Raw genomic sequence first — 21,033 nt, 5'->3', positions numbered from 1 at the left:
ATTTTATATTTTTTTCTATATTTCTTAATCATTTCATTAGATCTATTTAAAATATCTTTCGTCTATGACCATACCCCGCAAGAATGAAATATATTAAGAGGAAGTGATAAGATAAAAAGAATGTTTCAGAAGACGACTCTTTGACGAAATGGGCATAACACTCTTAACTTTTTTAATTGTAAATTCCTTAACTTTGAAGTTTTAATAAAAATTGAAGTCCGTTATTAAGCTTTTTATTACATAACTTATACATTTTTGATTCTGACGATTATGATACTTATTAGTTTTTGCCATGTATCATTTTGTTCTATATACATTTTTAAATTTTTGGGTATTTATATACAATTTTATTCTTTCCAAAATTCATACTTATTATCATTATCAATTATTATTTCATCATTATAAAAAAATTTATTATTACCTTTTAACCAATGGTTTAAGGCTAAATATTCTTGATTTTTTATATGTTCATGTTTCTCATCATCTGTCAAAGCCTGATTTGAGTCTCCATTATCAAATTGATTCTCGCAAGGTACTAAATTACTATAAAATGGTGATTTACCATTGAATTTTTTCAAATTAAAAGTACTCTTCTTAAACAAATTTTCTTTTCTTAAAATGTTTCCGTTTTTATCATACCCACTGAAACTTTTGTTGATATAATTTACTATAGGTTGACGAATAATTGAATTTAAACCAGGATATGCAAAAAATTTTATTAGTTCATTTGTTGATTTTGAACCAACTGGTTTTATATTTATATAACCAAAGTTTTCAAATATTAAATCAATTGGACCATAAAATGGTGGTATGACAAATTTGTTGTAATTACCTAATTGATTGTAGACTATGAACTGATTGGATAGTTCTTTTGGTGGTGTTTCACCAGAAGTAATTTGTTTGATTTTTTCAACGTTCTTAAATGATGTAATTTCAATATTTGTTACATTTTTAATTTGGTACATTGATCCAATTGGTAATTCCAAAAATCCCAATCCTTCAAAATTTAATACTTGTGGTCCTTTATAAGTTTTATATTCTGATTTATATGTACCATTTTTATACGTTTTTGAGCCTTTAATTAACCTATTTATATTTTTTGAATTAGTGATAGAATCATATAAATTATGTATGTTTTGATTATTTGAATCTGTGAACCCCGGTACATCATATAATGTTTTTAAACCTATATTTATTGGAATTAGATCTCTTGTAAAACCAGGCAAATATGATATTCCAGGACCAATTTTTTGATTAAATGATTTAATATATTTATTTTTAGCATTTTTAATTAATGAATTTGATAAATTTATATTTAATTTTTGTTTTTTAGATTCTAAATCTTCTTCAAGTAATAATGATTTAATTAATGTAGATTTACCACAATTTGTATTCCCAATAATATATGAACCATTTGGTAAAAAATGATATAATTCTTTTAATTTCCAATTTTCTTTACATGAAGTTATGAAAATATTTTGTGATGGAATACCAAATTTTTTACCAAAATAATCATTTAAAAATTCTTTTGTATAATTATAAATTGCATTATTTGGTTTATTTATTAAGTTATCTAATTTGGTCATAACCAAATAAATTTCATTTGGATTTCTAAATTTCAAAATTTGCGGGTTAAAACCTATTGGAAAATCTGATGAATTAAATAAATAAACTAATGGTGCACTTTTTGGAATATGTGATAAAACTTTTGATAATTCATTGATTGGGAAATTCTCATTATTCATTTTAAATTCTGAGTTATAAGTTGCATTTCTACATCTAATGCAATCAAATTCTTTTTCTTTTGGATCTATTGTATATGTTTTTTCAATGACTTCACGAACCGATTCTCCTTTATTGTTAAGTGATTGAGGTATTATTAAATCATTTTTCGATACATTAAAGTTATTTGTAGTCAATAAATCTTGATCTTCTTTATTAAGATCTTGCATTAGTGAATTATATACTTGATCTTCATGTTTTATGAATTTTTTGGTTGTATTTGAATTGTCTAATGTTTTTATATAAAACCCTGCTTTTGCAGAGTCTGTATCTTGCAATTTGATTCCACAAGATCTACATTTAGGATCTAAATTATATAAAAATGGTAATGCTATACTAGATTGGTATCTTATAAATGAGACAAATCTTGAAGATTTTTGTAAACGTCGTAGCAGTAACATTAGTCTGTTTAAAGTGTATGTTTTATAGTTTGGTTGTAAAAATTATGTGTAACGATGTTTGAAAGAAACAAAATACGCATCGGATTTAATGATAGATTTTTTTTTTAGCGGCTGTTTTTGTAATACAAGATTTGATTTACAATTGAACACTAATTAATTTAATATCTTATTCTTTTATGATTTAACATTAATTGCATATTCTTCAATAAGGAAATTAACTACTATATTTGAAAATTTCGTTAATCATAATATAAGGTTAAATATTCTTCAAACCATTAATGACGATTTTATGAATTTACAAAAACTATATTTTCAAAAATAAGTTTAAATGGTCATGTGCTAAATATCAGAGTTCTAATAGATCGATCTTAAAAACTCACCATGACAATTTTAATACTATTGAACCTATCTTTATCTTAGATTAAGTAAGCTTTACAAATCACTATTTTACGGCCCATAAATATTCAACAAATATCTTGTTATCTACAATATTGATGGTGCAACTAAATTTGTAAAGTTTTACATCGTTTTTTTTCTTTTGTTAAAAAAAAAAATAAGTCAAAAAAAGTTACAAAGCAATTAAAACAAACAATCGATTGTTATTTTTCTAATTACTAAAAATTTCATGTAAAATCATACATTTTGTTCAAAGTTTTCTATTTTTATCTTTTATGCAAGTTTAAATAAATTTGAAGTAATTTTATTTGAATAAACAAATCGTCATCGTCTTTTTTTTTGTTTGAATATAGAAAATATAAGAAAAGCTTTTAAATCCTTTTAACTTTCTATTAGTAAGGTTGAATGATCAAATGAGTTTTAATCTTTTTTATTGTCAAAGCTCATGTTGAATTGGCTGTTGTTGATGAGATTCTAGCTTTATGCTTTACTTGGAGGAATAAAAATTTTCAATACAACAAAAAAATGTTAGTTTTATTTAAGTTTGAGATCAACAATTTAAATTTTATGATGATTTACATAAAGCATGACACAAAAACTACTTTACAACCAGAAAATAGAAAAAAAGGGGGTCGCGAATCACTCTTAGGGGGTTATCGAATATTAGCAAATTGTTGAATTAAATTAGCTGTGCTTTGGTATAAAAAAATTAAATCTAGCTGAGTAGATATTTTATCACAATGTATATGTAACAAGTTACGACCTATCGATGAATTTTGAGAATTAAAGAAAATCACTAGGGGCCCGTGGATATTGAATTATGAGACAACAATTAAAGCATAAACAATTTGGATAGACCACCTAAAACTCAGCCGGGACTAAAACGCATTTAAACATCTATTGACTACACAAGAGGTTAAATATAATAAAATGATTTATTATTTACGTACGTGGATTATTTTGTGTAAATAATTATGCTGGAGAACAAAGATAAAAAAAATTATTTTTACCATTTTATGCGTAAATTTAAATCATTCACAGATGCACGTATAATTTTTTTTTGATGAGCTGTTCTTGAGACAATAATATTTCGTTAAAGAAAAACAAAATTACCAAAAGCAATTTCAAGTACAATTTTGCTTGATATAAAAATGTCACGATACTGTCCTGCTAGTGAAGAATCTAAAAATATGTAGTAAATAAAAGAATAATTTCTGACGTATAGGAAGATTTTAGATGATTTATAAAAGAAAAAATGCTGGATAAGATGGGAAAAATATTTAAAGTTTCATCGGCAATTATTTATAAACTTTTTCCTTTGTTCCAATATAATTATTTGCTCAAATAAATTGAACAATTTATTACTTATTGATTTACTCGCAATAAACTCATGAAAAACAAAAAAAATTTAAAAATTAATTTTATTTACTTAGCAATCATTTCGGTAAATCTATATTTATTTATGTATTTAAAGTTAATTAGATCCAAGTAAAAAATTATAAATGATACATTTCTTTATGCATGATCTAATAAATAATTTAGATTTAATCAATTGTTTAAGGAGAAATCTAAATTTTTAAAAAGATTAAAATTAATAATTCTGTTTGTTTTATTGTTTATAATGTTTATTATATAAATATGACAGTTTATTAAAAATTTTTATTTTTTTCAAGATGAAATTTTGAAAATACGTATTTTTCAAAAACATCTTTATCGAAGTAGTTGAATCATTAATAATTTTGGGTGTTATTGGAAACATGTCAGTAAACACTTCAAACACTAATTCTCTTTGCCATACGAGTAAGTGGAGTTCACATGATATTGTAATCAATCTGTGATTATGAATAAAAACAATTTATAAGATTGTCATGAATTAATCTCACAATTATTTTTAGAATTTTTGATAATAATCTATTTTTATGTTTAAACTAATAAATATTTTAGTAAGAATAATACATAATATTTTTTTTTTNTTTTTTTTTTTTTTTATTGTTTCATAATAATTTTAATTGTTTTTTTTTTTTTTAAATTTTTAAATTTAATAAAGAGTGCATAAATTAATAATAAATGAATTTACGAAGGCTAATAATAAATTTGCGGTGTAAATTATAGGAAAAATAATAAATTATTACATCTTTGATTTTTATTTTTAATTTAGGATCATTTTTTGATTTTGTTCTCTATCTTTTTATATGTTTCAACTATTAATATGTGAATGATAACAAGATAATCTTTCCAATTTTTAGATATTGAATCAAGATTGGTTTTTAAAATCATTTCAATATGTGACCATAGTTTGTACCTCATTTTTGAATTCTAAAGCAATAAGAATAAAAATCATGGAAAAATAGTTTGATTGAATAAAAATGCATGACAAGCTAATTTTTATTTAATTAAGCTTTTTTAATAAATTTAAATTTTAAAATTTAAAATTAATCGTAAAAATTATTTTTATTAAATTATTAAAATTAATGATGTTTAAATATATAAATAAGGTAAAGTATAACTTAAATCCTGTCCTTAATTTTTAAAATTTAAAGCTAAAAATTTTGGAAAAAGAAGCAATTGTCAATAATGGAGTGAAGCAATTTCAATAACTTTAATTTAATTCTTCTACAATAAAGAATATGAGAAATTAATGAGATAGAAACACATGGTTATATATTTTGAACGGTATTAGATCAATTTTTTCCATATATGCGTTTCTTATCATTGCATATACTCACACCATTCTTTATTTAATTATGAACGATAGAAAGCTAGCTTGTAATAAGGAACAAGTAGACTGAGTCCCCAAAGATTTATCCAACTATTAATTATTGACATTGTTCTGGCATGTAACACATCACAATACCAGCAATTTCACCAGATATTGATTTGGGTTTTTGAGACCAAAAAAATTTAAAGTATTTAAAGCTTGATTCAATAAGTAACACACTTTCAGTATTGAGAAGAAAAAGGAAAGAATGAAATGAATTAAATAAAGAATCACATATTCGTACCATTTTAAGTTGTAAGTTGTCAATCTTGATAATTATTTGTGTAAATTTGTGGTTACATAGCTCTACGTACATACCTAGACATTGCATTTTGAATGTTATAATAATATTAAATAGAAGAAAAAAAAAAACGATTAAGAAATAAAATTTCAATAGAAAAGGGGGACAAGATTTATTCATCGGATAATAATAAAATTTAGTTAAATAATAAAATATTATAATGATTATTGTTTTACATTTCAAAAATTATTATAATAGTAACTGAAATCAAATTATTCGAGATTTCAGCAGATTATCAGTATAAATTTGATTTGATTTAGAAGCTATGAAATATTTCATCAACACGTAGATTTTTACATTTTATGATCTTTTACTATTTGTCTCAATTTCTTAGTTACGATGTCTTGTTAATTTCATAATCTTCAAATTAAATTATTAAATAACATAAATAACATAAAGTTCGTTTCAAATAACTTAAATTACATAAAAATCAATTAACGATCAACTATTTGTGTAGTAAAGTGGTATAAATATTAAAACATTAATATATTTAAATAAATAAATAATTAAAAAATAAAGAATTAAAATAATAAAGTACAAACTAAAAAAGCTTAAAATATTATTTTTATTGTTTATGCATATTTTCTTAAATTTTATTATTAATTTAATTTTTAAAACGAAGTCTATGACACAAATAAAAAAAATAAATTTAAAAAAATAAAAAAATAAAAATAAAAAAACTTAAATTGGATTTTTTTTTATTATTAAATTAAAATTATCAACAATTTTGAATTGAATTTTTTTTTTCCAGCTGATAGATTTTTCTTTCCAAGATATTCACTTTTAAATCATCAAGTACTTGGTTAAAACAACCTTTACATTAAATTATTAATCAAAATTTTATATATACACAATACAAACTATAATAATTGATTATTCAAGTTTTCATTTAAACTTACTATTTAATATATTAACATATTAATTTGAATACTTTAAAAATCAAGTGACTTATTGAAATTGCTCAACAATCATATACAACCTATCACTTGCCTTTAATCACTAATTAATAAAGAGTTCATTTATTACTTTGTCATTTTAGTAATTACGAAAACTTTCAAGATCTTCCACATCGGGTAAACTAAATCTACTAAATCTACATCCACTATTTTAAAAAAAGATTTAAACAATTACCACAAAATCTTCTCGTAATAATAATGCCAAAACGATCCAAAACTCCCAAAGCTTCACCAATGGTTAAAAAACCTACTATAATGAATAGTTATGATATAGCAGCCACTGAAGTTTGGGTAAAATGTGGTGAATGTGCAAATACCTTAGGCTTGAATGAAGCTGCAATAAAATCATTTGAAAATGCTGTAAATAGAGATCCTTCAAATATAGCTGCATTATGTGGTTTAAGTTTATCATTAAGATTAAATGATATTAATAATAATGAAACTTTTGGTTCTCAATCATCTATTGAAAGATTAAACTCATCAATTGAATCTTTCCCAAATTTATTAAAAGATTCAAATATTTTCAAAGAATTATCAGAATGTTACTTATTGATTGGTTTAAATGATCAAGCTCATCAAGCTATTCAATCAGCTATACTGTTGTCACCACAGGATGCTTCATTATGGTTATTAAGTGCTCAAACATTAATTAGAGTTGGTGCAAGAGCTCATGCAGCAAATTCATTAACTCATTGTTTATCTTTATTACCACAAAATGGAAAATATTCTCAACAAGATATTGAAACCGCAAGAGCTGCTCATGCAGAATTAGCTGCAATAGCAGCAGCTGATGGAAATATAGAAACATCAATTGCAGAATTAAGTTCAACATTATCCTTACCACCACCACCATTATCAAGAATAGATGAACATATAGCTTTATGGTGTGCATTATCAACAGCAAAGGAAAGAGCAAATGATATAATAGGAGCTATAAAAGCATGTGAAGATGCAGAAGTTGCAGTTGGAGATTCTCCAAGAATTATAATGACAAGAGCTTATTTATTATTATTATTAAATCCAAAAGAAAATTCAGATTTAGCTATAAGTTTATTAAACAAAATAATAAATTTAGACGATGAAAATACTATAAATGAAGGAACAGATTTTTTACCATGGTATTTATTGGGAAGAGCTTATTCATTAACTGATAGACCAAGATTAGCATATGATTCTTATCAAGTTGCATTAAGATGTGCATCAAATTCTCCAATTACTTGGTTAGCAGTAGGAAAATTATATTTAGAATTAAAACAATTACCAGATGCATTAGCAGCTTATAGTCAAGCATTAAAATTACAAATTGAAGATGGATCTCAAGGTACAGCAACAGCATGGGATGGATTAAGTTGTGTTTATGAGAGATGCGACGATCATTTAATGGATGCTTCAGATGCATGTGGCAGAGCAGGTTTATGTTTTAAAGCAATTGGAGATTTGAAAAATAGTAATTATTTTGAAATAAGATCAGAGCAATTAGCAAAAGCTGCTAAAAATGAAGGTCCAATACCCGAATTAAGACAACCACCAGATGTTCCAAGTTTCTTGCTTAGAGATTTAGTTGCATTAGCACCAAATGAAAGAATTGCATATACACAAACTCAGAGAACTCAACATGTTAAACAAGAACAACAACAACAACAAGCTCAACAACAACAGCAACAACAACAAACTCCATCATTACAGCAACAACAGCATCAAATCCATCAACCACCACCACAACCTCATCAACAGCAACAACAACCAATACATCAACCTCAACATTATCCGCCACAATATCAACAATCACCACAACAAGTACAACATATTCCTCATCAACAACAACCCCCAAGTTCACAGCAACAAACCCCATCTCAACCACCATATAGAGGAGCACCAACAAATCAACAACCTCAGCCTCAACAAGCACAATATTATTATCCACCATCTCAACAACAACAACAGCAACAACAACAACCAAATCAACAATATTACTATCCCCCTCCACCACAACATCAACAACAGTCCCAGCCACCACCTCAACATCAACATCAACAATCTCCACCACAACATTCTCATCCACAAATGATTCCAAATATTCAACAACAACAACAACAGCAGCAACAAGGACCACCAGTCCCACCACCAGCTCCTTATTCAATCGCTGGAGCAGCCCCAGGAAGTTTACCACCACCAGCTGGTCCTTATGGTCAATATTTACCTATTCCAGGTGGAGTTGTACATAATGGACCACTGCAATATTCATCACCAAATTCATGGAGAAGATAATTTATTTAAGATTTTTGTTAACGAAGTAATGATAAAAAGAAAAGTGACGAAGAACAAAAATCTCATTTATTAATATTTAATTCATAGATTTATTATCATCATATATATTAGTGTATTAGTAAATATTTAAAATTGAGAGTAATTGTTTATGTAGAGAGCATTAATACGAATACTAATTAGGTAAGTTTGATTTATTAATCTATTAGATCTATAAATTCTTTCCAATCTCCACTATAATGATCAATCTTGAAATCATCAAGAATTGTATCTAATTTTGAATCTTTAATACAACAAGGATAATCAACTTCTAAAATTGGTAACAAGTCGTTTGTACTATCACCTATATACATGATATCATTTTTGTCAGAGTCTTTCTCTATATATTGTTGGACAAAGCTCAATTTGTCAACTGACGTCCTAATTTGATCTCTAGTAGTGTCCCAATTTCCGGTGGTTTTACCATCTTGGAATACAAAGTCGTTAGTGATTACACCAGCAAGTTCTAAATTGTTTTGAGTCGTTAAAATATCCTCTATAATTAAACTTGTCCAATTTGTGCTCAATATATATACAGGAATGTTTAGTGAGTTGCATTTTTGAAAAAATCCAATCACTGAAGGTCGAAGTTTTATCTTAGTTGACTGATTCAAAAAGTCTTGTTTTGATAAATTTTGGAAAATTTTATGCTGCTGTAACTGATCAATTGAGCTTGATTCTATAGGGTTCATGCCCTCTAAAAACTCCACATAATCATCAATTGTATCTAATTTATGTTTAGACTTGTAGTTTTTGTATGAGTTGTAATATATTTCTGAAAAATGTTTAAAAGGTGGTTGTAAATTTGGATTCTTTAAGTATGGTACTTCACCAACATATTGGATTGTATCTTCTGTAGTTATAGTTTCATCCCAGTCGGATATTATATATTTTGGTCGTATTTTGTCTGCTAAATCTTTAATTGACATATAATGTGAGTAATTAGTGGTAGTATATAACAATCTAATTGTTGGTCTAATTGTCATAAAAGAGTTATTATATTAGATTATGTCAAAATTAATATTTATTTTTCAACCCCGAAATTTTTAAGGGGAAAATTAATAATTTTTATATTTTTAGCAAAGAACTCTAGTCAGTTCAGACTTCTTTAAATACAATTATTATCAATTGCCGAACGGTATAAAGCATTCATGAATTCAAACAAAGAATTTGGTCATTTGGGTGATGTATCTTCTCAGAAGGAAAAACTACAACAAGTAGACAGTTCAAACAAATCAAAATTTGATCAATTATCAGATGAGGAGAAGTTAAAATTAGGTAAAGGAGAATATGGGAAATCCGAAGGTAAAACAGAGGGCAACCTAGGTAAAACAGAAGGTGAAACGAAGGGGAATTTGGGTAAATCAGAAGGTAATTTAGGTAAATCAGAAGGTAATTTAGGTAAAGCTGAAGGTAATACGTTAGGTAAAGTAGAAGGACAATCAAAAGTTGAAGGACAAACTAAAATAGAGACCAATTCAGCTGGTAAAGTTGAAGGTAATGCTGGTAAAGCTGAAGGTAATTACGGAAAAGTTGAAGGTGATAAAAAATAAATTAATAGATGATTGACTTGACATGATGTTAAATTTCGTGAGGTATGTTTGTAATTTAGACATTAGATAGGTAAGTAATAGGAATTTCAATCTTAAATAGAGCTGAGTTCAATATAGTAGCCGAATTGATTATGATTTTCATATTCAATTCAATAATAAATTTACATCATACATTTTCATAAAGTTCTGTATATAACAAATATGCATACCAATTAATTTATTACCGTAAACTGAAATATTCATTTAAACGGAATCATTAAGAATATTATTAATAGAATAATTAATTTTGACAGCATATCATTTATAAATAAACTATAAAATTTATGACCTCTTTATTCTTGTATATATATTTATAATTCGATAGGCAACTTGTTTTTCATAGATACTTTCCATTAACCTTGAATATATCAACGTACAATTATTAAATACCAAATGAGTTCAGAAAATTCAAAACCACAAGAAAAACCAACTGCTTCAACAGAATCAAATTCTACAACAGAACCAAAAACATACGTAGAAGAAACAAACGAACTCTTGAAAAAAGATGAATTAGATAAACAAGACTTAAATAAAATCGAAGATATAGCAAAAAATATATTAAATCCAAATAATGAAAATCCTCAAATGAATGAATATATTAATTCAACGATGTCTTATATTGGTGATGTCATACAAAAAATGCAAAATACTAATGATAAGGATGCAACTGCAAAAGAAATTGCTGATGATTTAACCAAGAGATTTGAAAATTGGGCAAATAATAAGAAAAAGGAAATTGAAGAACAGAAGAAGAATTCAACTGAAACTAGTTCTTCAACCACTGATGAAAAAAGTTCAGTTTCTACGGATGACAAAAGCTCAAGTACTATTGAAAAAAAATAATATCTATAAATTTGATTAGATATGTTAAGTTCATAGAAAATGTATACAATCCTTATATCTATTAAAAGTATAAAATTTAGCTTATAACAGACTCAAACCATGTATATTACTAATTTAGCAAAAAGTATGAAAGTAAAATGAATTTACTCTATTGACTTAGTTATTGGTGATAAAATTAAATCAACTTTTTTTTGCACATTCTCTACATTGGAAAGTTAGTTTAATGAAGAACAATTTCGTATATTCTAGTTAAAATATATAGTTGGCTATGCTTAACTCAATTTTTATTTGGTAAGTTGTTGGTATAAGAAAAGTTGATCATTTATGTCTTACAATTTTTTTTTAAAAATGTTTCTCTGTATAAATTTTATTTAGTGTAATTATCTAATTTGAGAAGAGTTAGATCAAATTAATTTGATAATTTCACATCACGTCAACACCACAATGAGTTCAATTCCCGCTTGGAAAAGAGCAGGTTTGTCAGTAAATAAAACCGATAATAATAATGAAGACGATTTACTAGAAACAAAAAGAATTGATTCAACAAATTTATCAAATAAAGAAATTAAAAAAGTTAGTAATAAACGTAAATTACAAGATGATTTATCACATACCAAAAATAAAAAACCTCCAAAACGTATAAAGTTACCAAAATCAGAAAGAAAACCACCACCTATAAAAGATCAACTAGTGTATTTAAAAACATACCAAGATGACAATTCAAATTGGAAATTCAATAAATCTAAACAAAATTGGATTTTGAAAAATATAAAAAATATACCACAAGATTTTGAATCTGCTTTAATTTTATATTTGGGAAGTTTACAAGGTGGTTCAAGAGATAGGTTGGTTGAAGAATTGAAAGAAGATATTCAAAAATGGAATACAAACTATGAAGAAATGGAAAGAAAAATTGAAAAAAAATTGTTGCATGGAGATGACAGTAAAGAAGAGAAAGACAAAATAGATGAAGAGAAAGAAGATAAAGAAGATAAACGTGGGTTGAATTTGGAATATGTTACTAGGTGCAAAGCTATACTACAAACTTTAGTGGATGATGAAGTAATTGTTCAAGGTTTAGAGGAAGTTGATGACAATGAAGCACAAGAACAAATAGTGCCCGAGAAAAATGAAGAAATAGAGGACGAGGAACAAGATGAGAACAGAGTAGAAGAAATTAAAGTGGAATCTGAAGATTTGAGAAAAGAAGAGATTAAAAAAGATAAGAAACAAAAGAAGGATAAAAAGGGAAAGAAAGACAAAAAAGAGCAAGAAGAGAAGGATAAGAAAGTAGACGATAAAGACAAAAAGGATAAGAAGGAAAAGAAAACTAAGAAAGACAAGTCTGAAAAGAAAGAAAAGAAAACAAAAAAATTGAAAAATGGGGAGGTAGATAAAAGTCCAACTTCGAATTTAATAATAAACGAAATTGAAGTTTAACCAAAGCTTTCATTTCAACAACAATTAAGTCATTTGTAGCTAATTGATCTCTTTAATTTGCTAGTGTCTTCAAAGTCTAAAATCTGAAACATAATCAAAACTGATCTCGCACTGAATTTTTAATTTTTCTGATTTTGCTATTAATTATAATTTCCACAACAAATTTAATTTTGGTTGTAAAAAACTATTCATTTATATTCTTCATCTTTATTTAACTATTTTACCACAGTAACAATGCCAGATGTGAATTTTAATTTATTACATGATCAAGTTCTAGATGTTGATCCAGATATTAGATTTATGGCGTTAGAAGATTTACGTAAATCTTTAACTGATGAATCCATAACTATTAATAAAATGTCAATGAATAATCAATTAGATAAATTGATACCAAAGATATTAAACATGTTAAATGATGCCAATCCAGATGTACAAAATCAAGCTATAAAATCATTTGAACCAATGATAAAGTACTTAAATAATGAATCAATTTTCAAATTAGTAAAGAAATTGTTTCAATTAGTTCAATCAAACAAAAATACGAGTAATGATTCATCAAACCGATCAAATTTAAAAAGCTTTACGGTATCAGTACCAAACATGGCATTAAGATCATTATTTGCACAGTCTAACTCACGAGATAAATCTGATTTTATGTTGGATAAACTATCATCTTCAAACTTTAAGTTTGATAGACAGTTATCAAAATCTTTAATGGATTACTTGACTCCTCAAATATTGGATGGTGAAACGACAATTGATAATATCGAATTACTCATTGATCTAGTTAATGAGTTGGGACACATATTAAATCAAAATGAACTATTAAAATTGGGGTCATATTTCATTAATGTAAGTTTTGCAGAACAGGGAATTATTGGTAAGAAGGCAATTGTTGGAGTAGAAAGAGTAATAGTGTTGATTAAAACGACTGAAGCAATTGATCAATTATTGGAGTTAGTTTCATCAAAATTATCCACTTCAAATTCTAAAAACAAAGTGTATGTATTACTCCAATTATTTTCCGTGATATTACAAAGGAATATACGTCCATCAAATATAGATCTAATTTACAATATCATCATTGATATAATCGAAGCACCAACTAGTCATGAAGTAGATGAAGATCTTGATTATGATTTATTGGAACAGCAAAATGCATTAAAAGATGAAGCTTTCACAACACTTTTAGATCTTATCCAACAAAATTTTCTACCTGCAGAACACAAAAACCAAATAATTTTAATAATAAAGAAATACTTGAAATATGATCCACTAAATTCAGAGGATGATGATTTTGATATTGATGAAGATGATATTGAATTTAGTGATGATGAAATTGAAGCAGTAGACGAAGAAGACTATGATGGTTCATGGAAAGTAAGAGCTAAAGCTGCAATTTTGATAAGAGCTATATTGAAAAGTTTTCCTGATACTTTAGATGTCTTATCAACTGAAATATTACCATTATTAAATTTTCAAAATTCAGACGATCAAGTTACTTTGGAAAGTATAAAATCTTGCATCTCCATCATTCAAGCCACTTCACCAAGAGATGCACAAAATTTACAATCATTATCACCAATAATACGCAATAGATTGGCCGATGTTAAAGAAGATCAATTACCAATATTTTTGAACCTTGTTGAAAGCCTAAACAGATTCAATAATCAATCATTAGTTGATACTACATTTAACATTTTGAACACCAGAGATATCGATTCATCAAGTTCAACAGATTACTTACAGTTCTATTCAAGTGTTTTGAAATTTCATGATAATTTGAATGATGAAACTATTACTAGAATTGCGAAAGATCTTGCCACAAATCTTAATGATAAATCCTTCAATATGATACAAGAATCATTAAAATGTCTTAAAATATTATTTTCACATACAAATCAAGTTCAAAAGATTTCAAATTTGGATGAGATCATAGATCTTTTGGTTGACAAAGTTAAAAATAGTAAAAATTATTCAAGTGATTTGGTTAGACTTTCAATTTTATGTCTTGGGGAAGCATTATCAAATAACTTACAAAATGAACAAGAAATACTTGAAATATTAAAATTATCATTAGTATATGATGGAACAAGTAAAGTCACAATCGATGTTTTAAATAATTTATATTCTATAAAACAATTACCATCTGATTATTCTTTATTTATCATTGACAAATTGGCCGAAAGTTATATACTATCAAGCAACGAAGCAACTTCATTATCTGCTTTGGTTTTATTAGACAAAGTGGTGAAACAAACTCAGCCTCAAAACGATGAATTGATTATTAAAAATTTGATTCAATTGTTGCCTGTTACAAGTCCCTTGAATTATCAATATGTATTTGAAATTTTGAACAACTTATCATCATCTTCCCAAAACGAAGCTGGAGCTCATTTACTAGAGATAATTATTAAACTAGTCAATGAAAACAAAGTTGAAATTAATGATCAAGCTTTTTTCAATTTTATCTATAAAATATGTCAATCAGATTCATCTATTTATCAACAATTAGAAGCTTCATTAAACAAATCTTTAGAAATTACACCAAAAATACTAGCATTATGTGCTAATGATAGTGATAAACAAACCTTAACAGCACAAAGATTTGATGAATTAAAAACTTTCAAAAATTATAACGATTCTCATTTTGCATTTATTATTCTATTTTTGGGCTATTCCCAACTTCAAATCAATGACTTAAGTGTTACCTCAATTATTGAATTATTACAAAAACCAGATTTTACAAATGAAATCAATATACAAGCTGCATCAACTGCTTTAGGTTTAATCGCCAAAAGAGACATCAAATCAACTGTTCCAACAATTTTGGATGCCTACACTAAAGAAGATAATACTATTGTACGTGGATCATTAGTCAAATCATTAAAACAATTAATCTCATCCTGCACCCCACAACAAAGCTTACAGATATGGCAAACAATTTTCAATCTACCTACTAAATTTGATCATTCATCAATTCCAGAGTTAAGATCATCTGGTGAGCTTTTAGGAACTATTGCTTTTTCAATTGGTGAAGAAACAATCAAAAAAGTTGTTGAAAATCAAACAGATGAAAGAAGAATTTATTTAATTTTAGTCATATCCAAATCTTTAATAAGCAATTTAGAAATTTCAAATCAAAATGATAAATTATTGACATATTTGGTAAAATCATCAATACCATGGATGGACATAGTCGATGTTGATATAAGACAAATTGTTGTTGGAAATTTATTAACCGGTATTCATAGTAAACCTTCAATAATTGTACCAATTTTAAATCAATTAGTTTTACCAAGTTTATTTAAACAATTAAAATCAGAAGATAAGTTCAAAAAGATTATTACAATGGGCCCTTACAAGTATGTTTTAGATCAAGGTTTAGAAATAAGAAAACTTTGCTATGAATTCATATACTCGGTAATGGCTACAGATCAAAATTCATTAGATAAATTTGATATCGATTTACAATTAATAGCACAAAAGATTGTTGAACGAGGATTGTTGGATGAACAATCAGATATAATAGTATTAGCATGTATTAACTTGATAAATTTCTTTGACTTACATGAACCAGAAGCAAGAGAGCTAATTAAAAATGACAATGACACAGTAACAAAGTTAATATCAGGTTTAAATACTCAACTAGCTAAAAAGCTATCAGCGAAAGCATCATCACAAGATACCGAAAATCATCAAGAAAGAATAAAATCAATAATAAAATTAACCAAAAAAGTTAATTTAGTATTTGAAAATATGTCAAATGATTATAATGAACATCAATTGAAATTTGATTCTTGGAATAAATATAATTCCGATGTTAAAGAAAATTTCAACGTGTTTTATAGTACAACTAATGTTTAAGTATTAGGTTATGTATTGGAAAATAAATAATTATTTATACTTTGTAACGTACTTCTCAGAGGATTTACTTTATATAAATTTGATATTTTACTTAAATGTTGCTTGACCAATGTCTTTGAAGGTTTAGTAGAATCTAATGCTTTTAGCCTATTCCAATCAAGATCAAATTGAGTACATAATATTGCTAGTACTACACCAACACTAATGTCTTTACCCGAACCACATAGTAATACTATCGGTGTATTTGATAAGTCAATTCTGGACATTATATCTGGTAAAATTGTTCTCAACAAATTTGAACCTTTTTTATTACTCGGCACATTATACTGTAGTATTTTTGAAGTCTGTTCCTCTTTATTTCCTGGAATAGAAATGACTTTGTACTCATCACTAAGAATGATAGCAGTTTTGAAGCTCAGTAATTCACTAGCCTCGATATTTCTATTAATTGACCCAAAATAAATACCCGTATCTCCAATTGGTCTAGGATCCAAGTCAGTTGGCCCGTCTTGCTTTGGCAACAAATTTTGAACCAGTTCTTCTAGTTCTCTTTGATTCATCCATGAAGGAATATACCCAGTTGATTTATCTACCAACTGATCGAAAATCTTCCAAAATTGAATTGGTCCAAAAGATGACTGTAGCGATTTAGGAACCCATAATTCATGATCGTCCGCTGACCCTTGAACGTAATCAAATTGAATTACTGAAGCATTCTTAGTCTTCACATTCATAGTTTTATGTATGGGAACTTGTTTGGAAGCTGATACTAAACATATATTATATACTGAATCGTCCAAATCTTGAGATGAACATCCTGGGTAAAACCATCTGGGTAATAAAGGTTTGTCTAATTTATGAGTTTCTTTAGTGAATAAATTCATTGATCTTATAACCTCTATAAACGACGGTATTAAGTTTAATATTGAATTGTACTCACTTTTAGGAACTAAATCAGGTAACCTTAACCAATAATCTTCTTTTGGTTCGTATAGAATTGTATTCAACACGGCGCACCAAATGGGAATAGTCTTTGATAATGCATCAGGTATTGGTTTACCTCTTCTTGTAGAATCCACAATCATAATCCCACCATTATCTTGAATTATAGGTAATAAATGTAAATTTAATCTCCTAGTGGAAAAGCTCCATACATTAGTATGACCATCAGTTGATTTGAAATAGCAAGTATCCGAGTTGGTGGGGGTATACCATAATCCACACCTTTCATTTGCGATTATTGGATATTCTAAATTTTCATGAACTAATTGTACAAATTTTGAATCGTATATAATTGATTGTAATCTATTCTTAAAAGACAACAGAGATTTTTTCAATTCCTTGTTTATTAAATTAATATCATTATTTTTATTAAATATGATAGTTGAATCCATTCATTTAGTTTGAAACAAAATTGTAGTATATAAAACTATACAGTTTAATTTATCTAATTTTTTTTCTTTTTTGTTTTTCTAAAGCTCTTCTTTTTTCATTTTCTGCTTCTCTACGATCTTCCCTTTCTGCATCCATTTTTGATCTGAATTCTTCTTCTAAAATATCTGCACCAGTAGCTTCCATATCATCATCTGAATAATCATCATATGTGGCGTACCCTCTCTTTTTACCTTTATTAAACATTGCCCAGATTTGCTCTCTATCATATCCTTCTTCATCGTCTTCCTCAATAATTTCTTCATCCGATACGAGGAAATCGTCCAAATCGCTATCTTCTTCTTCTTCTTCTATTCTGTGTCCGTTTTTATAAGGCATTTGTGTTTGTTTTGTCTTTTTATGTTGTTGAATTTTCTCTTGTACTTTAGCATTTGGCTGTCTAGACGGTATTGGAACTTTTGATACTACTTTTTTAATTGGAGGTGTGGGTTTTGAAAAAGCCTTAGATTGTCGATTAAGTAGTGGTTTTGATTTTGCAAGTGGTGTTGATTTGTTATTTGTAAGAATTGATTTTTTTTCAGGTACAGCTGAAAATGGTTTTTTTGGTTTTTCAGACTCTGGAGATTTACTTTTTTGTGGATATTTTATAGATAATTTATCATGATCAATTTCATTTGCTTTTTTCATTAATGCATTGAAATTTAATTTTGGTTTGACGGGGGGTGGTTGAGGTCTTTCATGATATGTAGGTTTTGGTTGTGATTTTGGTTTTGATGTAGTAGCTGAGCTTGATCTCGCTAGATTGTTGGAGTTGGTACTTTTTGATTTAGCTGCTCCATTGCTTTTACTCTTTGCTCCCTCCAATTGTTCTCTTTCTAGTCGTCTTTTCTCTTTTAATCTTGCTACAACTGGATCTATAGGTTTATTAAATGATGATGTGTTATTCTTAGATAAATTCGTTGTTCTAGTAGATGAAGCTGATTGTTCATTTTGTTGTGGTATAGATAAATTAATTGGTTTTCCTCTTTTTTCAAGTCGTTGTAAAATGGATGACACTCCCATAAAGTTTTGATAAAGAATGTATTTATGATAGGTGAATTATTATAAGTTACTTTTGTTTCATGTTCTCAGAATTTTATAGATCTGTCAACTTTTTTCCAAATTTAGGTATTATGCGGCTCACTGGAAATACCTAATTAGTTTCATGAGATACTCTACAAATAATAGATGTAAGAGTTGAAAGTCATTTTTCAAGTTTACCTTTTGACACAGCGTGACCATTTTTTCTCTATTAAAAAACATCTCTATAAACAACTAAATACTTATTTTGGTCCAATCATATCAGCTGGTACAACATATTTATCAAAATCTTCTTCACTTAAAGCACCAAGTTCTAAAGCTGATTGTTTTAAAGTTAAACCTTTTTTATGAGCATTTTTAGCAACTTTTGAAGCCATATCATAACCAATATATGGATTTAAAGCAGTAACCAACATTAATGATTCATGTAATAATTTTTCAATTTTATCTTTATTTGCAACAATTCCGTCAACACAATGTTCTCTAAAAGAAGCAGCCCCATCAGCAATTAATCTTATAGATGATAATAAATTAGCGATCATTACTGGTTTAAAAACATTCAATTCAAATTGACCTGAAGCACCTGCAAAAGTTATAGCAGCATTATTACCAAATACTTGACAAGCAACCATAGTTAAAGCTTCATTTTGAGTAGGATTTACTTTACCAGGCATAATTGATGAACCTGGTTCATTTTCTGGTAATGATAATTCACCATAACCACATCTTGGTCCAGAACCTAAGTATCTAATATCATTTGCGATTTTGAATAATGAAGCGGCAATAGTGTTTAAAGCACCTGAAGCTTCAACAATTGCATCATGTGCAGCTAACGCTTCAAATTTATTTGGTGCGGTTTTAAATGGAAATCCAGTAATTTCTGAAACAGTTTCAGCAACTTTAACATCCCAACCTTTTTTAGTGTTAAGACCTGTACCAACAGCAGTACCACCTTGAGCTAAATATAACAAATTTGGTAAAGCTTTTTCAATTCTTTCAATACCATTGGTAATTTGTTGTGCATAACCCGAAAATTCTTGACCTAAAGTTAATGGAGTTGCATCTTGTAAATGAGTTCTACCAATTTTAATTATATCACTAAATTCATCAGATTTTGCTTGTAATGAATCACGTAATTTAGTCAATTCTGGAATTAATGAATTATTAATTTCTGTCACAGCTGCAATATGCATAACAGTTGGGAAAGTATCATTTGATGATTGTGACATATTACAATGATCATTTGGATGCACTGGTTTTTTTGATCCCAACTCTCCACCTAAAATTTCAATAGCTCTATTTGATATAACTTCATTAGCATTCATATTAGATTGAGTACCTGAACCGGTTTGAAAAACCACTAAAGGAAAATGTTCATCTAATTTACCTTCAGAAACTTCTGTAGCAGCTTGTTGAATAGCTTTGGATAATTTCGGATCTAATTGACCTAACTCTTCATTAACTTTTGCAGTTGATTTTTTTAATATACCAAAAGCTCTGACAACTGGAGTTGGCATACGAGCAGCTGGACCACCAATTTTGAAATTCATTTTGGATCTAGCGGTTTGAGCACCATAATATTTATCATTTGGAACATCAATTTCACCAAAAGCATCAGTTTCAACTCTTGTACCATTTAATGCAACTGTTGAAACACTAAAGTTTTTGAACTGTGAAATTGATTTTAAACTACTTGAGTTTTTACTTATTGATCTTAACATTGTGAATATAGTAAATTGGGAAGAGATTGAGTTCAATTGTATTGTTATGAATTGAATCTTTTCAAAATTTAATTTTTCAACAAACCCCAGAGTATTTATGAAATCTAATTAAACATCGGTTTTGTGATATATAAATATTTATTTTCATGTAACTTAAATTTTTTTAAAGAGTGTTTCGGATTTTTTAGGAATTTAAATAT

General features: G+C 27.3%; 10 protein-coding genes across 10 annotated transcripts; 5 read left to right on the top strand and 5 right to left on the bottom strand. All coding sequences in view use genetic code 12, as the record gives it.

Moving 5' to 3' along the window:
* Positions 1-347: 347 nt before the first annotated feature.
* Positions 348-2,183, bottom strand: KGF54_003681 (uncharacterized protein; the record flags this gene model as incomplete). The annotated part of the gene is made up of 1 exon (XM_051764296.1): positions 348-2,183. The coding sequence occupies one exon, from the start codon at positions 2,181-2,183 to the stop codon at positions 348-350; it is 1,836 nt and encodes a 611-aa protein (XP_051619741.1).
* Positions 2,184-6,792: 4,609 nt separating this feature from the next.
* On the top strand, positions 6,793-8,862 carry TCC1 (Tcc1p; the record flags this gene model as incomplete). Its single annotated transcript, XM_051764295.1, has 1 exon — positions 6,793-8,862. The coding sequence occupies one exon, from the start codon at positions 6,793-6,795 to the stop codon at positions 8,860-8,862; it is 2,070 nt and encodes a 689-aa protein (XP_051619740.1).
* Positions 8,863-9,056: 194 nt separating this feature from the next.
* On the bottom strand, positions 9,057-9,827 carry KGF54_003679 (uncharacterized protein; the record flags this gene model as incomplete). The annotated part of the gene is made up of 1 exon (XM_051764293.1): positions 9,057-9,827. One exon carries the CDS (start codon positions 9,825-9,827, stop codon positions 9,057-9,059), a length of 771 nt encoding a protein of 256 aa, XP_051619739.1.
* A 222-nt stretch (positions 9,828-10,049) lies between these two features.
* KGF54_003678 (uncharacterized protein) lies at positions 10,050-10,451 on the top strand (the record flags this gene model as incomplete). Its single annotated transcript, XM_051764292.1, has 1 exon — positions 10,050-10,451. One exon carries the CDS (start codon positions 10,050-10,052, stop codon positions 10,449-10,451), a length of 402 nt encoding a protein of 133 aa, XP_051619738.1.
* Positions 10,452-10,883: 432 nt separating this feature from the next.
* On the top strand, positions 10,884-11,333 carry KGF54_003677 (uncharacterized protein; the record flags this gene model as incomplete). The annotated part of the gene is made up of 1 exon (XM_051764291.1): positions 10,884-11,333. The coding sequence occupies one exon, from the start codon at positions 10,884-10,886 to the stop codon at positions 11,331-11,333; it is 450 nt and encodes a 149-aa protein (XP_051619737.1).
* Positions 11,334-11,777: 444 nt separating this feature from the next.
* KGF54_003676 (uncharacterized protein) lies at positions 11,778-12,773 on the top strand (the record flags this gene model as incomplete). Its single annotated transcript, XM_051764290.1, has 1 exon — positions 11,778-12,773. One exon carries the CDS (start codon positions 11,778-11,780, stop codon positions 12,771-12,773), a length of 996 nt encoding a protein of 331 aa, XP_051619736.1.
* Positions 12,774-13,007: 234 nt separating this feature from the next.
* On the top strand, positions 13,008-16,640 carry TIP120 (Tip120p; the record flags this gene model as incomplete). Its single annotated transcript, XM_051764289.1, has 1 exon — positions 13,008-16,640. The coding sequence occupies one exon, from the start codon at positions 13,008-13,010 to the stop codon at positions 16,638-16,640; it is 3,633 nt and encodes a 1,210-aa protein (XP_051619735.1).
* Positions 16,641-16,648: 8 nt separating this feature from the next.
* On the bottom strand, positions 16,649-18,034 carry RIT1 (tRNA A64-2'-O-ribosylphosphate transferase; the record flags this gene model as incomplete). The annotated part of the gene is made up of 1 exon (XM_051764288.1): positions 16,649-18,034. The coding sequence occupies one exon, from the start codon at positions 18,032-18,034 to the stop codon at positions 16,649-16,651; it is 1,386 nt and encodes a 461-aa protein (XP_051619734.1).
* A 49-nt stretch (positions 18,035-18,083) lies between these two features.
* On the bottom strand, positions 18,084-19,094 carry KGF54_003673 (uncharacterized protein; the record flags this gene model as incomplete). The annotated part of the gene is made up of 1 exon (XM_051764287.1): positions 18,084-19,094. The coding sequence occupies one exon, from the start codon at positions 19,092-19,094 to the stop codon at positions 18,084-18,086; it is 1,011 nt and encodes a 336-aa protein (XP_051619733.1).
* Positions 19,095-19,354: 260 nt separating this feature from the next.
* Positions 19,355-20,833, bottom strand: FUM12 (Fum12p; the record flags this gene model as incomplete). The annotated part of the gene is made up of 1 exon (XM_051764286.1): positions 19,355-20,833. One exon carries the CDS (start codon positions 20,831-20,833, stop codon positions 19,355-19,357), a length of 1,479 nt encoding a protein of 492 aa, XP_051619732.1.
* Positions 20,834-21,033: the final 200 nt, after the last annotated feature.

Source organism: Candida jiufengensis (assembly GCF_024610255.1).
Source record: "Candida jiufengensis strain CBS 10846 chromosome Unknown scaffold2, whole genome shotgun sequence".
NCBI classification, from domain to species: domain Eukaryota; kingdom Fungi; phylum Ascomycota; class Pichiomycetes; order Serinales; family Debaryomycetaceae; genus Lodderomyces; species Lodderomyces jiufengensis.
The sequence above is the reverse complement of the archived record's forward strand: the minus strand, read 5'-3'. Positions and strand labels throughout refer to the sequence as shown.